General features: G+C 31.9%; 1 protein-coding gene across 7 annotated transcripts in view; it reads right to left on the bottom strand.

The window, feature by feature from the left end:
- GPHN (gephyrin) overlaps positions 1-13,292 on the bottom strand; it is a 634,333-nt gene that overhangs the window by 222,188 nt on the left and 398,853 nt on the right. For all 7 annotated transcript variants that reach the window (XM_007184311.3, XM_057543176.1, XM_007184307.3 and 4 more), the window contains one exon: positions 11,988-12,122. In XM_007184311.3, the coding sequence (XP_007184373.1) occupies positions 11,988-12,122 (135 nt within the window). The remainder of the gene's footprint in view (positions 1-11,987; positions 12,123-13,292) is intronic.

Here is a 13,292-nt window from a genome sequence, read left to right as displayed (position 1 = left end):
GAAATTCTTTTGGGAATCTGGTTAATATTTCAATTCACTATATTTCAGCCCTTTCAGTAAAACTGGTGCTTCGTTGTAAAACAATTCTGTTTCATTTGTGATTTATTAAGGCAAACTAAAAAAGAGAAAAGAGGGGCTTCCCTGGTGGCGCAGTGGTTGAGAGTCTGCCTGCTAATGCAGGGGACACGGGTTCGAGCCCTGGTCTGGGAAGATCCCACATGCCGCGGAGCAGCTGGGCCCGTGAGCCACAACTACTGAGCCTGCGCGTCTGGAGCCTGTGCCCCGCAACGGGAGGGGCCGCGATAGTGAAAGGCCCGCGCACCGCGATGAAGAGTGGTCCCTGCACCGCGATGAAGAGCGGTCCCCGCACCGCGATGAAGAGTGGCCCCCGCTTGCCGTAGCCGGAGAAAGCCCTCGCACGAACCGAAGACCCAACACAGCCAAAAATAAATAAATAAATAAAGTAGCTATTAAAAAAATAAATAAATAAATAAAAAATAAAAAATAAATTTAAAAAAAAAAAAAAAAAAAGAGAAAAGAAAGAAATGAAAGTAAGAGAAGCAATAATTCTATAAGTGTGTCGGGGAAAAATAAATAATGCATTTCTGGAGAAAGGCAAACCAATAAAAGGATAGAGAAGTTCAAGGAAATATTGCAAAGAATAATGAAGAATTAAGTCAAAAATTAGAATCTTGGTAGCAAGTCACAGCTCTACCAACTGCCCCACCCACTTAACAAAAATTTTTATACTTAGGAAATCCTTTATTTTAAAGGCTCCGATTTCTAATGGTTTATTAACATTTCAAATATTTATTTATATTTTATTGTACATTTATAATTTTGATCCCTAAGTTTCTATAATAGCTTTGATTCCAAAATAATACAATCTATACAAAATTAGACTTTTAAGCAAGTTATTTCCTGCCCACTAGCCAGGGAATAATTCAATCCATGCTCTTTTTCCCCAAGTTTCGTATCTGTCTAAAAAGAAATAATGAAGCCCATCACAGGTATGGTATAAAAAAGTTATTAGGCATTTTGAAATAGATAAGTTTTAAATAGTATGTTTTTAAGAATTATTTATTATTTGTGTAGGAGATAGAAAAAAGTTTATTTTCAAACTTCCATTGAAATATAATTTTCTATCCAGCAAGATTTGGAATGGCTTAGCCTGCATATAAAAATGCTATGGTATAAACAGAGTTACAAACACAACCAAATAGTTGGCTTTATGAAGATTTGCCATAAATCTGAAAAGTAGGCAAAAGACATCCATCCTCATCATTACCAGATCCTGTCTACATAACAAAACAAACCAACAAAAACTTATATTTTTCTGGTTTAAAAAATAATATAGATTTTAAAATAACCTGTAATTTAATCCCTATGCAATTTTGTTTAGTACTTTTTTAAACTACATATTTTATTTTAAGCATTTTCCTATGTCATTAAATATTCTTAAAGATATGATTTTTTAGGTTATATAAATAACTCATATATATACATATTATTATACAAGTTATTTAACCATAGACATAAAGGTTGGTTCTAATTTTTCATGAATATGAATAATGCTGTGATAAATAATCTTGTACATAAGTCTTTCATGTCCTCTTTGATAACTTCCATTGAAAAATTTCTGGAAATAATATGATTGGTTAAAACATAAAAAATTTTTTATATACATTGTTTGCTTGCAAGGTTATACAAAGTTATATTCCTACTAGTGTGACTAGGAATATTCATGTCACTGCTCATTATAGCATGGATGATTATAATTTAAAAATAGTTATCAATTTGACTACAAAATTTTTAACAGATTTCTGTGAGGGTACATTTTTCTCCCACATATTTATCTGCTGAATTTAATTCTTTTTATGAAATGGCTATTCCTGCCCTTTACTCATTTTATTTCTTTTTTTTTTCCCCTATAAGATTAGAAGAGCTCTTTTAGGCTATCAAAGCTTTGATAGATTTGTTGTATTTTTTTTTTTTTTTTTCTTTTTCACATCTGCTCCACTATAAGATCCTTGAGGTCATGGTTAGTAAGTCTATGCATTGCTATATTGCCAAAACCTAGCACAGCACTTGACATAATATGCACAAAAAATATTCATTGAATGAATTTCTGAATTAATGTGTGTTTTGTCTTTAATGAAAGTAGGATGAAAAGGGAGAGCAGATAATCCTGAAGTTTTGGGCAAGAAAATACATGGCCAATTTTAGAATATGTATCATTTAAAAATATAAAGATCTAGGAAATAATTTAGTTTGGTATATGCTGTCTATTAAAGTCATGAATGAGACATGGCCAGTTAACTATACAGATTTGAATCATGGCTATATCTAATCAATTCTGCTGCTGAAATAATGATGGCACAGATTATTTTTGTTGAGCTGCTTTTACACAAAACATACCCCAAACCTTTAAAAAGAAGTTTATAGGAAACAAAGATATTAAATTAACTGAAAGCTAGTATTCTTAATTTCACTATTCCTTGTATTTCTACAGTTCTCACTTCCCTGTCATCCTATAACTTAAACAAAATGCTAGTGAATACCAACAGAAATCAATATTCCACTTAACAGAGACAAAGCTTGGCCTAAATGAGAAAGATCTTAAACGAAGTTAGAACGTTTTCACTTCATAATCTTTAACTTTATGTAGTAGCATGAAATGCAAAAGCTGAAATAAATAAATGTAAATTATTTTACATTAATTGGATATTAACATAATATCAGAGAGAAGGGCTAAAGAGAATGATAATATTTATTCAGTCAGTGTAGAAACTTATTGCAAAGGAATAGAATTATAGGTCTAGAAGGGACTTTAGAGGCTACTTAATTTAGTATGATGATGTTACAGATATAGAAACTGAGGTTTACTAGTTCTAACAAAGGTATAAAGTGGCACACTAGGGCTGATACTCAATATTTGGTGCCTGATAGTGCAATACTTTTACATACTCAATACTGTTGACTTTTCAAACAACTTTGGATCCATAATTTTTAAAATATCTGTCAGTAAATCTGTCAAAAGCAAATGCTAAAGACTGCTCCTTCTAGAATATCATTGAATTGAATTCATGAAGATGCAAAAATGATCTCTTCCTGATATCCATATGAATTATGGGAACCATGGGCCTAAAAGTTTGGCATACACTTTCAACAAAGGTAGAATTAATACAAGTTGCTAAGTTTAATTAAGAGAAGATTCTAAAACATTTCACTTCCAGTAGACTATCACAGCATTATATTTAAAACTAGGAAATAGGTAACAACTAAAATATGCAAAATAGGGACTGGTGAAAAAAACTATGCTATACCCACAAATCTGAATACTGAACAATAATTGATATTAATGTTGTAGAAGATAATTTAAAAACATGTAAAGATGTACATGACATAGAAAGAATGTTACTAAATGAATGAGATAGGTTAAAATATAGTTTCATAACAATAGCTAACATTTAGTGATCGTTTCTTATATTTCAAACACTGTGGTAAGTGATTTATATGCATTTTAAAATTTAAACTTTAAAACAACCCTATGAGGCAAATAGTATTATTATTTTTCATTTTACAGATGATTAAGGTTATAGAGGTGAAGTAACGTTCTGAAAGCCACACATCTAGTAAGTGATAAAGCTGAGATTCATTGCCAAGCCTGGAGACTCCGGAACCAGAGCTCTTAATCACTGCCTTGCCATAATGATCCATTTATATAAAATACTTGAATGCATGGGAAAAAAACCAGAATGATAAAAGCAGAGTTTTAACAGTTGTTATTTATTAAAGGCAGTCTTACAGGAACTCTTTTTTTTTTTTTTTTGCTTATATTAATTTTCTAAAATGAGCATGTATATCACTTTTTTTAAATAAAAAAAAAAGACCATGCCACTTATAGACTGTCTAAACTATAAAACTGTTAACTCTATAGCTATTAATTTCTAGTTAGCTATATCTTCTCAGGCTAGCTAATCAAATTTCATTTGCAACTCAGATTTCAAAGTGGCGATCGTACACTTCACAGTTAAGCTATTCTTAGTTTCAATGATAAATATAATTCTGTGAGCATTAAATAATAAGAAAAGGATGGGGGGAATTCCATTTTCAATTTTCAATGTACATAAAACGTAGAGGGGACACTTAATTAGATGAATGAAAAACAAATCAATGTAAAATCCTGTATATTTAGCAGAATGTCAAAGAACAACCATTTAAAATAATTTGTAAACTGAAAATTCATAGCTAAAATATATTATTACTATTTTAGTTTTCTTCAAAATGTCAACAACTAATATACCATACTGGATAGTGTCTCTCCTGTTAGAAACGATATGAAAACAATCCTTTTTTTGAAGTCTCAAAAATCTGTTTTGCTATCAAACTAGAATAAATAGCAAAATAAATATGTTGTTATAAATGAGGAGAAACTAGACAATAATGAATGAGAGTGGAAATCAGTTACTCAAAAGTCTATAGGAGCCAGGCATTTAATGCAAATAAGTAAAGTAGGCTGGAGGGTATAAAGAATGCCAGCTGAGTACTGATATATGTCGTGCTGGCCCAGTAATGTCAATCTGATTTTTTTAGAAATAGCTGAAAATTGTATTTTTATTTAAAATCTCACCAATTTTAAATGTTCCAAACTAGTTATAAAAAAAGAAGACATCCCCAAAGATATCCCTAATAAAACTATCTTCCATCAACTAGGTTATGACTTAAAAGAGGGCTCTCTGTGCACCTATAAGTAGAAAGGAGACCCTAGGGAAACATTAGTTACTATACAAATATAGAAGTAGTATCACATTGGAGATGAGTAAAGTTAGCTGGGAATTACATTTTCTGGTTGTATCTTCAAAAGACTTTGTGAAGTCTTCTATTATTTTGAATCAGGGAGGAGAAACTCTGTTCCCTGTCCTAGAATGAATCTGGATCAGAGTGTCAAGGGTGAATCATTTATATTAAGCATGGTACCGGTGGTCATTTCCCTAAAGAATAAGATCTCTGGAATGAGAATACCACTGTAACATGGTCTAAATGAAAAAGAGAACACACGTAATTTTGACCCAGGATGTTTCCAAGAAACCACTCTGCTCATTTGATTATACTAGCAGTTCTTTAAGTGTGGTCCACAGACCTGTAAGGGTCCCTGAGATCCTTTCAGGGGTCCACAAGGCCAAATTATTTTAATAATAATACTAAGACATTATTTGTCTCTTACACTATGTTGACATTTGTACTGATAGTACAAAAGCAATGGTGGGTTGGTACTATAGTAAAAAATCAAGGCAGTGGATCCAAATAGTGTGAATAGTTATTGTATTATTCACCACTATGTACTAACAGTTTAACACTTTCCTCAATGAAACAGTAAATACTACCTCAATTTAATTAAAACTTGTCCCTTGAGTGTGACAAAATGGAAAGTATGAAATAAAACACTTCTGATGCATAACAAAGAATGACAGTTGTCTCAGGTTAAAGTACTTAGGCAATAGTTTGAGTTGCAAGCTGAACTAGCCAGGTTTTACACAGAACACCATTTTTACTTGAAACAACATCTGACAAACTATGACTATTCAGACTTAGATGTCTGGTAGACATTTTCTTGAAAATGAATGAAATGAGACTGTCAATTCATGGAAAACAGACAGGATTTGTTGGTTTTTTTTTTTTTTTTTTTTTTTTGCCAAAGAAGAAACTCTACGTTTTAAGCAAAAATTAGAACTGTGGAAAATGTACATCACCATGAGCTTGAGAGCTTCCAATGCTTCCAAGGCGTTTTTAATGAGCTTGGTGGTTATATTAATTAAAATGATTTTGGATATAGTCAACACTTGGAAGAACTTATAGTTTCCATGTGATCAAAAAATGTTACAAAATCATACCTGTATATAAGATCCATTAAACGTTCAGGACAGACCAATGGACTTTTTTTTCCCAGAACAAACAACTTTTTAGTGAAGTATAGTTGATTTACAATGTTGTATTAGTTTCAGGTGTATAGCAAAGTGATTCAGTTATATCTATCTATCTATCTATTCTTTCTCAGATTCTTTTCCATTATAGGTTATTATAAGATATTGAACACAGTTCCCTGTGCTATAGAGTAGATCCTTGTTTATTTTACATACAGTAGTGTGTCCAATGGATTTTAATACATAGGAGTATGAAATTGTCCTTGACAGGGTTTTAGATTCTATGCTTCCACTAACTTTTAATAGACTACCAACTGAAAAATTTTGATGTAGTGTCAAAGAATATCCACAATTATAAGAAAATGTTATTAAGATAGTCCTTTCTTTTCTAACTACGGAACTGTGAGGTTGGATTTGTTTCTTCATATTCTTCAACCAAAACAACATATCACAACAGATTGAGTACAGAAGCAGATGTGAGAATCTAGCTGCCTTCTATTAAACCAGACATCAAAATGAATATGAAAAAATGTAAAACAATGCCATCTTTTTTAGTAGATTTTTAAAATTTTGGAAAATACTATTTTTCCCATAGCAATATTATTTATATTAACATAGAAAGGCCTTATTATTCTCATTTTGAAGCAAATAAATAAACATTTAAAAAATTTCTCAGTTTTAATTTTCAGTGCAGTAAATATCACCAGCTATAACTCACATAAACAAGCTATTTGAGGTCCTTAATAATTTTTAAGTGTGTAAAGGAATCCTGAGACCATTAAGTTTGAGAACTGCTGGATCTGACCAATAACGTTGAGAATATTATTGCTCAATAACCAACGCCCCCATGGGACAGTTAACTTGGAACACAAAAAGACTTATATTTTTATGTCCAGAGAATGTATTTTATTAAATTAATTAATGTTATTAATTCAGTGTTTCCCAACCTTTTTGGTGTTTGTTGACTCCACATGTAGAACCCATACATTTCTACAATGTCATTAAGTGCTGAACAGTTGTTGATATACCATTGTTGACATGACTTCAGACAAAAGCAAAGAAACTTGATGTTTAGTGTAGTCTTACTGATTTTATTTAGGCTCTCAAAAATAGTGGAAAATCATTTGCAGGCCTCAGTTATTGCCTTGATCTAGGCTAGAATTTTAGAAATTTCATGACATTCTCCAGAGACCTGGGAACCAATGAACTAGCCATATTACACAATCACCCTGATGTTCACAAAGGAAAGTGGTGATAATATGGAATAGTTTGTAAAAACTAACATCATTAGGAAAAAATATCTCAGAGAAAATATTACCCTGATACTGGATCAAATAATGCCATTTTTATATGTTAAGGAAATCACACTGCCTTTCAGACATACACATTAAAAACTCTGAGTTAAGAAAATATTCTTTAACCAGAGTAATATAAATTCTTTTGCTCAAAGGACAATAACAGAAGCCTAGAGAGAAGTCATAATTCTGCATTTTGTTTGAATATAACATTAGACATTATTACTAATTATTAAATGAACACATACTACCTAAAGATATTTCAATATATACATTTTAATTATTTTATAAAGTTTAGTTTAATTAGACAGGGAGAATTTATATTTTCTTCTTAAGAGGAAAAAAAAAAGAACTTGCTGGTTAGTCTGGGCACAAAATTCTATTCTAACCTTTGAGGTACAAGGGAATATGTGACAAGAGATTACATTTACTCAGTTATTTATTTTAGTCAAACTTCAGATGCTTAGGGAATAAACGGAAAATTGAATTGGTCTTTGTAAAAAATTCTCTATTTTAATAACATCTATAGGGAATGGTGAATTGATTGGAAGTTTGGAATTTTTTTTCTTTTTTGTTCTGGTCATTATTCTCTACAACAAGCCTCTTGATTCTAATAGAGGTGCTGCTGCCTTTCATAATTGAAAATCAGAACTCATTTAAGTTGTGGATCATGCTCACTTTAAAACACAGTTTGTTACAGAATTATTCTTTTAGCAAACCATTTTTGGGAGACTATCACCATTTTAGAACTTGAGTCCTCTAGATATTGCCCATTCATAGAATCTACATACTATTTGACTTTCTTGGCTTAGGTACTACTTTACTTAGGGCAATGAAAGACTAAAATCCCAAGTTTGTTCTTAAAATATACTTCACCGTGTTCTCAAGCAAGAGAAGTGAAAAGTCACTCGTCATTTCAGTCAGATTTCATTAAAAGAAAATATCTGATATGAAAGAGAAACGACTTTCCCCACATACAGAAAAATATTATGTCATTTCAGCAAATAAATTTTTGCTGGAGACAATGCCATTCTATGAAGAACTGTTTAGAAAAGATAACACCTTGTTGTCCTTATTAGATTGTGATGAGTGTACTGAAAAGGAAATCCAAACTTGGTATGTTTTATAGATCGTGTTCTCACTATAGCTGGAGAATCTTAAAGGATCAAAGCACAATCTAGGATATTATATTGCAGTGAGCATAAAAAACATGAATTCATAATAATGTTTAATATTATAGTTGTTGACCTAACAGGAATAGATGCATACATACAAATGGACAGAAAGTTTTCACCTTAAATGCTGCCCCATGATAAAAAGCTACAGAGGGAAAGGTTGGAACTGTTAGTTTTTAATCATAATTTGGTTATTTAACCCTTCTGTGTTTTCACAAAGACCAGGGTAAGTGTTTCTGATGGTTATTCCCAGAGTATTCTGTACGCCTGCTGATAAATCATAGCACTTACTATACTTTATTATAATTTATAGTTCCCTGTTTTATCTGTTTGTAAAGCCAAGAACAATGTTATTTGCTCACCACTGCTTTCCCAGAACCAGGCAAAGACTTATTTAATAGATTAATAACCCTGTTGGGGAGGCAAGGATTACCAGTTTCATCATAGACAAAAAGCTCAGAGAAGTTGAGCAAGTTGCTTAATGCAGTGTAGTAATTAAGTAGAGAAGTCAGCATTTGAATCCAGGTCTTCTCTTATCAAGCCAAGTGCTCTTTCTAGTGCTGATCTTTTAAGACTGTATTGTATTTCTGATGTAAAGAAAACATATTTGCACATATATTTCTACACATGACAGATTGCATGCCTAATCTGAAACATGGAAGGGGGATTTCTATGGGGTTTGGCTAACAGTAATATGTACTAAATTATAAATATCCCATCCAAGACGCAGTAACAATAACAATGTCAAACTCAACTTGTGTTCTAATTTTGTGCTAGATATCATTCCTGGGATGTCTTATACATATCTTAGATTGAAAACATTCAAAACCAAAATGTATTAACAACTCTCCTTTGCTTTTTCTCTTTTATTCCTTAGTATAGTTAATAACATCATTTACCCATATCTCAAATTAGAAACCTGACTTTCTTTCTGATTTCTTCTCTGCCCTAAATTTTTATGCTATAAAATTAAAATAAAGAATTCATCTAGAACAGATTCACGTGCTAAAACCTACCGCCTTGTAATTTGACTCAGCAGGCAAAGGCACACACACAAAAAGTCATTATTTAAAATAAAAAAGAACTGATATCTGAAGTTGGATTTTGAAGTCACTGAATTAGGTTATTTATGTACTAATGAAGTTTTAGTCTGAGAGTTCTTGATTGGTGAATACTGCCTGTAAGGTGGTCATTTCTGCTGAATATAATTCTCAAAACCTCTATCTGGCAAAAAAGCTTTTGTTTTGTTTTATTCATCTCTCATGTCCCTGGTGAAATGTTACTCCTTAGAGCGGCCTTCTCTGATCATCCCATCTAAGTGCGGTTTCCCTCCTTTTATTTTCTATCACTACACATTTTTACTTCTTCTTAGCGTGAATTTCAATGTATCATTATTAAGTTACTGTAAAAGTATATTTATTATAATTTAAACAGTTATTTTAAATAAATTTATTTTAAAAATACCTATTTATTTCAATATACCATTGACTAAACTGTAAACTCCATGAGGGCAGAGATTATATCTGTCACTGATATAAAAGTACATATAAAAGCATCTAGTTTACATTCAATTAAGCAGTCTTATAATTTGAGACTTTTAATAGGAGGATTAATTTGATTATCTTCACTTCTTTTTAAAAAATAAGTATTCAAACTAATTTTTCTATTATATTACTACTCTGATTCAACCGTAAAAGTTTAATTTTAAAATTACAACAAAGCAATAATTTTATCTTTGAGATTACATTCTGGTGCTGTTAAAAATTATTTAAAAGAAACAGAATCTTATTCCTAGACAAAAATACGGAAAAAAATTCCTGAAAAAAAAGATATTCAAATATTCTGTTTTATTTGAATTTACTGTCAATGTGAACAGCTAAGTGTTAACTATGGAAAAAATATCAAGACAAGCCACTTTCTCTCCTAAAATTTTGCAATAAGCAAATTAACTTAATGTAGAAATTTGGAGTGATTTTTAAAACTGTACTTAATATTCTCTTTGTAATTAAGATGTAATTGCAGAGTTTTAAAAAGGCTCAAGAACTACTATGTATAATTAAACTTAGCTTAAAATATTTATGTACACAGTATATCACTAAGAAAAAAATACTGTGTCTTAGATAATTCTGTATTCCCATCATTAAGGTCTTAATATTTGATGAATGAGTAAACTTTTAAAATGGACTTAACATTTAGCTTTAATTATCTCCCAGACTTTATAAATGAGTACAACTTATACTGTTGGAATTTAATGAAGTTGAATAAATTATTTTGTTTTAAAAATTCATAAGATATGGATGAGATTCTTCTACCCAATTTATGTCTTGAGAACTCCATGTTTTCATTCAGTTGAAGATGTAGCTGACTGGCACCCCATGTATAAATGTATAACATACATTTTATATCTAGAATGTTTTTATAGTTTTTCTTTATTGAAGATTTAGGACCTCAATTTTTTTAAACTATAAAATTAATATCACCTATTTTTGACACAAGTCTAAAAACAATGATATACAACAGTTAACACTCTGAAGACTTTGCTGAAAAGGTTGTACCATGGAATGTAAAAACAACTGCACTACACATATCAAGAATTGCTTGAGATTACTTCTAGTTAAATTCAATGATAATATTCATAAAACTCATAGAAAAGCTGGAATTGAGGAAGAGAGCTATATAAGTCCTTAAATCTGATGACAGTGAAAAAGCCACAGCTTGAAAAATTACCTAGAGAGCCCTGAAATAAATTTACTGTATAGCCTGATATCTAACATCATATCCTATTAAATAAGAAGGAATGTTACTGTTAAGCTTTTGATGCCAATAGTGGATCCATCCCATAGAAAACTTGAAAGCACAAATGACTAACTTTGCCAGGAAAGAGATATTCCAGGAAAAAGCATCACAGTCATAATTAGGTTTGCTACTCAATTTTTCACATACATGAAGATGTCAGGTAGCAAATAAATGTCTAATCCTCCCCCCACCCCCTTACATGATTCAGTACTTGGGAAAAATTATAAAAAATAAATACTAAGACATTTCCTCCCTCCCCCAGAGGTTGGCATTAAAACTTTCTTTCTAATCAATTTAGATTTGTTTCCAAATATTAGGCAGCAACATTCCAAGTTGAATATGTTTGAAAAAATTTGGAATGATACTAGAGCAGGGAGCTACCCCCGCCTGGACAAGTTAAAAAAAAATCCCTTTGGTGACATTATTTTATTTTGTTAATCTTACTGTTTATTGGCCAGAAACACATTCATCCTCTGCATAAACAAATAACTTCACATCTATACTAATAAGTATGCTAAAAAATAATAAGTCTACAACAAAGAAACAGGAGCTACACAAAGTAATACCTATAGCTGTGAGGTAGTAGGCATTTTGAATGAAATTTCTATTGCTCTATTGTTGGCCTAATACGACAATCTGTGAAACATTAGGTAGTAACTGTGTTACAGCCCATTAATTTTTCATCGTATTATCTTGCATGCAATCCAATCTTGACAAGCGGAGGGAAATATTGGTTGGTTAGTTTTCCCAGATTCACATAGCAGAGCAGGTGTAAGGTGCCAAGGAACTGTACTTACTTTTGGTGTTGGGCAGGAAGCTGTAGAAAGGCGAGATGTAGCCTGAGCACGAGGAGATTCTGAAGGAGTAGTGCTGAGGGAGGCTGTGTCTCGTGGGAGCACCTGAACGCCACGAGAAATGATGGAGTCTGGAATCTGGACAAGAGGAACAAGTATGGTTTAATATGCTGAAAATACCAACAACATGTAAAATCAATACCCACATCAAACATTTTTTGGGGGGGGCATTCTTTGCTGCTGAGCTCTCAGATATTTGGTCTCACTTACTGTTAGGTATGAATGCATCCAACAATTTGGGATAGGGTAGAAACCTTCAGATTTAAAATATTTTCCTTGGCCAAATAATATTTCATCAAAGCTTTTTTTATGAGGCAGTATAGAATTGTAGTGAGAGGTAAAGTGTTTGGCATTCATATACGGGCTCTGCCACTTAATAGTTATTTAATTCCTAGACATTTTCCGTTTCCCTTTCAGATTCATTCTCCACCCTTCTTCACTCTGTCTGCTTGAAGCTAACCTGTATAGATAGAATCAATAAGCTATTTTGTGCTCTCTGGTTTCTAGCTGGGCTCAGCTAATAGGAGCCACTGTCAGGAAACTGAAGAGTTGTAGGAGAGTAAGGTCTGACATTTATTCCCCTGGCTCCTTCTCTACCAGGTCACCGTAGGTTGGCTAAGATCACAGCCCCTATCAGATGACCCTTGCTTTCGGCTCTTTTCTGGATTCCAATAGCAGCTCCCTCCCTTGCCCCATTAGGACTAGGAGTATTAATGATTCCCACTATTACTAGTCCCAGGGTGCTGCATCATGTTTTGTTGCTTTCCTAAAATCTGCCCAAGCTTTTGTAAATATCATAGTCCTTTATTAAACTCTTTTCAATTATCCATTTAAGTATACTGTGACTTTGCTGGGATACTGATGGATATATTTTTTTAATTTGTCATTTCCTTTATCTAAAAAATGTAGATAATGATAGCATTTACCTCACCAGATTATTGCTGAGGGTTAAATAAGATAAGGTATATAAATTATATAACACTTACAAGTAGTTAATACTTAATAAATGTTGGCAATTGCTAGTTATTATATTATACCTATCAATAAGGTAAAGACTGATGTAACTGAATATTACTACTGTAAAAACATATAAACGTAAGGACAAATAATGTGGATTATTTAAAAAATTATTAATATTTACGTTGATTATAAAATTTATTATTCAGGGCTATGCATAATTTAGTTCATGTTCTGGGCTAGTACTAGTGAGTGTAGGTCTTCTAATCTCAAAATGAGAACTTGACTACT

This window comes from Balaenoptera acutorostrata, chromosome 3, assembly GCF_949987535.1.
Source record: "Balaenoptera acutorostrata chromosome 3, mBalAcu1.1, whole genome shotgun sequence".
Taxonomy (NCBI): Eukaryota; Metazoa; Chordata; class Mammalia; order Artiodactyla; family Balaenopteridae; genus Balaenoptera; species Balaenoptera acutorostrata.
This window is presented reverse-complemented; position numbering and strand designations above follow the sequence as displayed.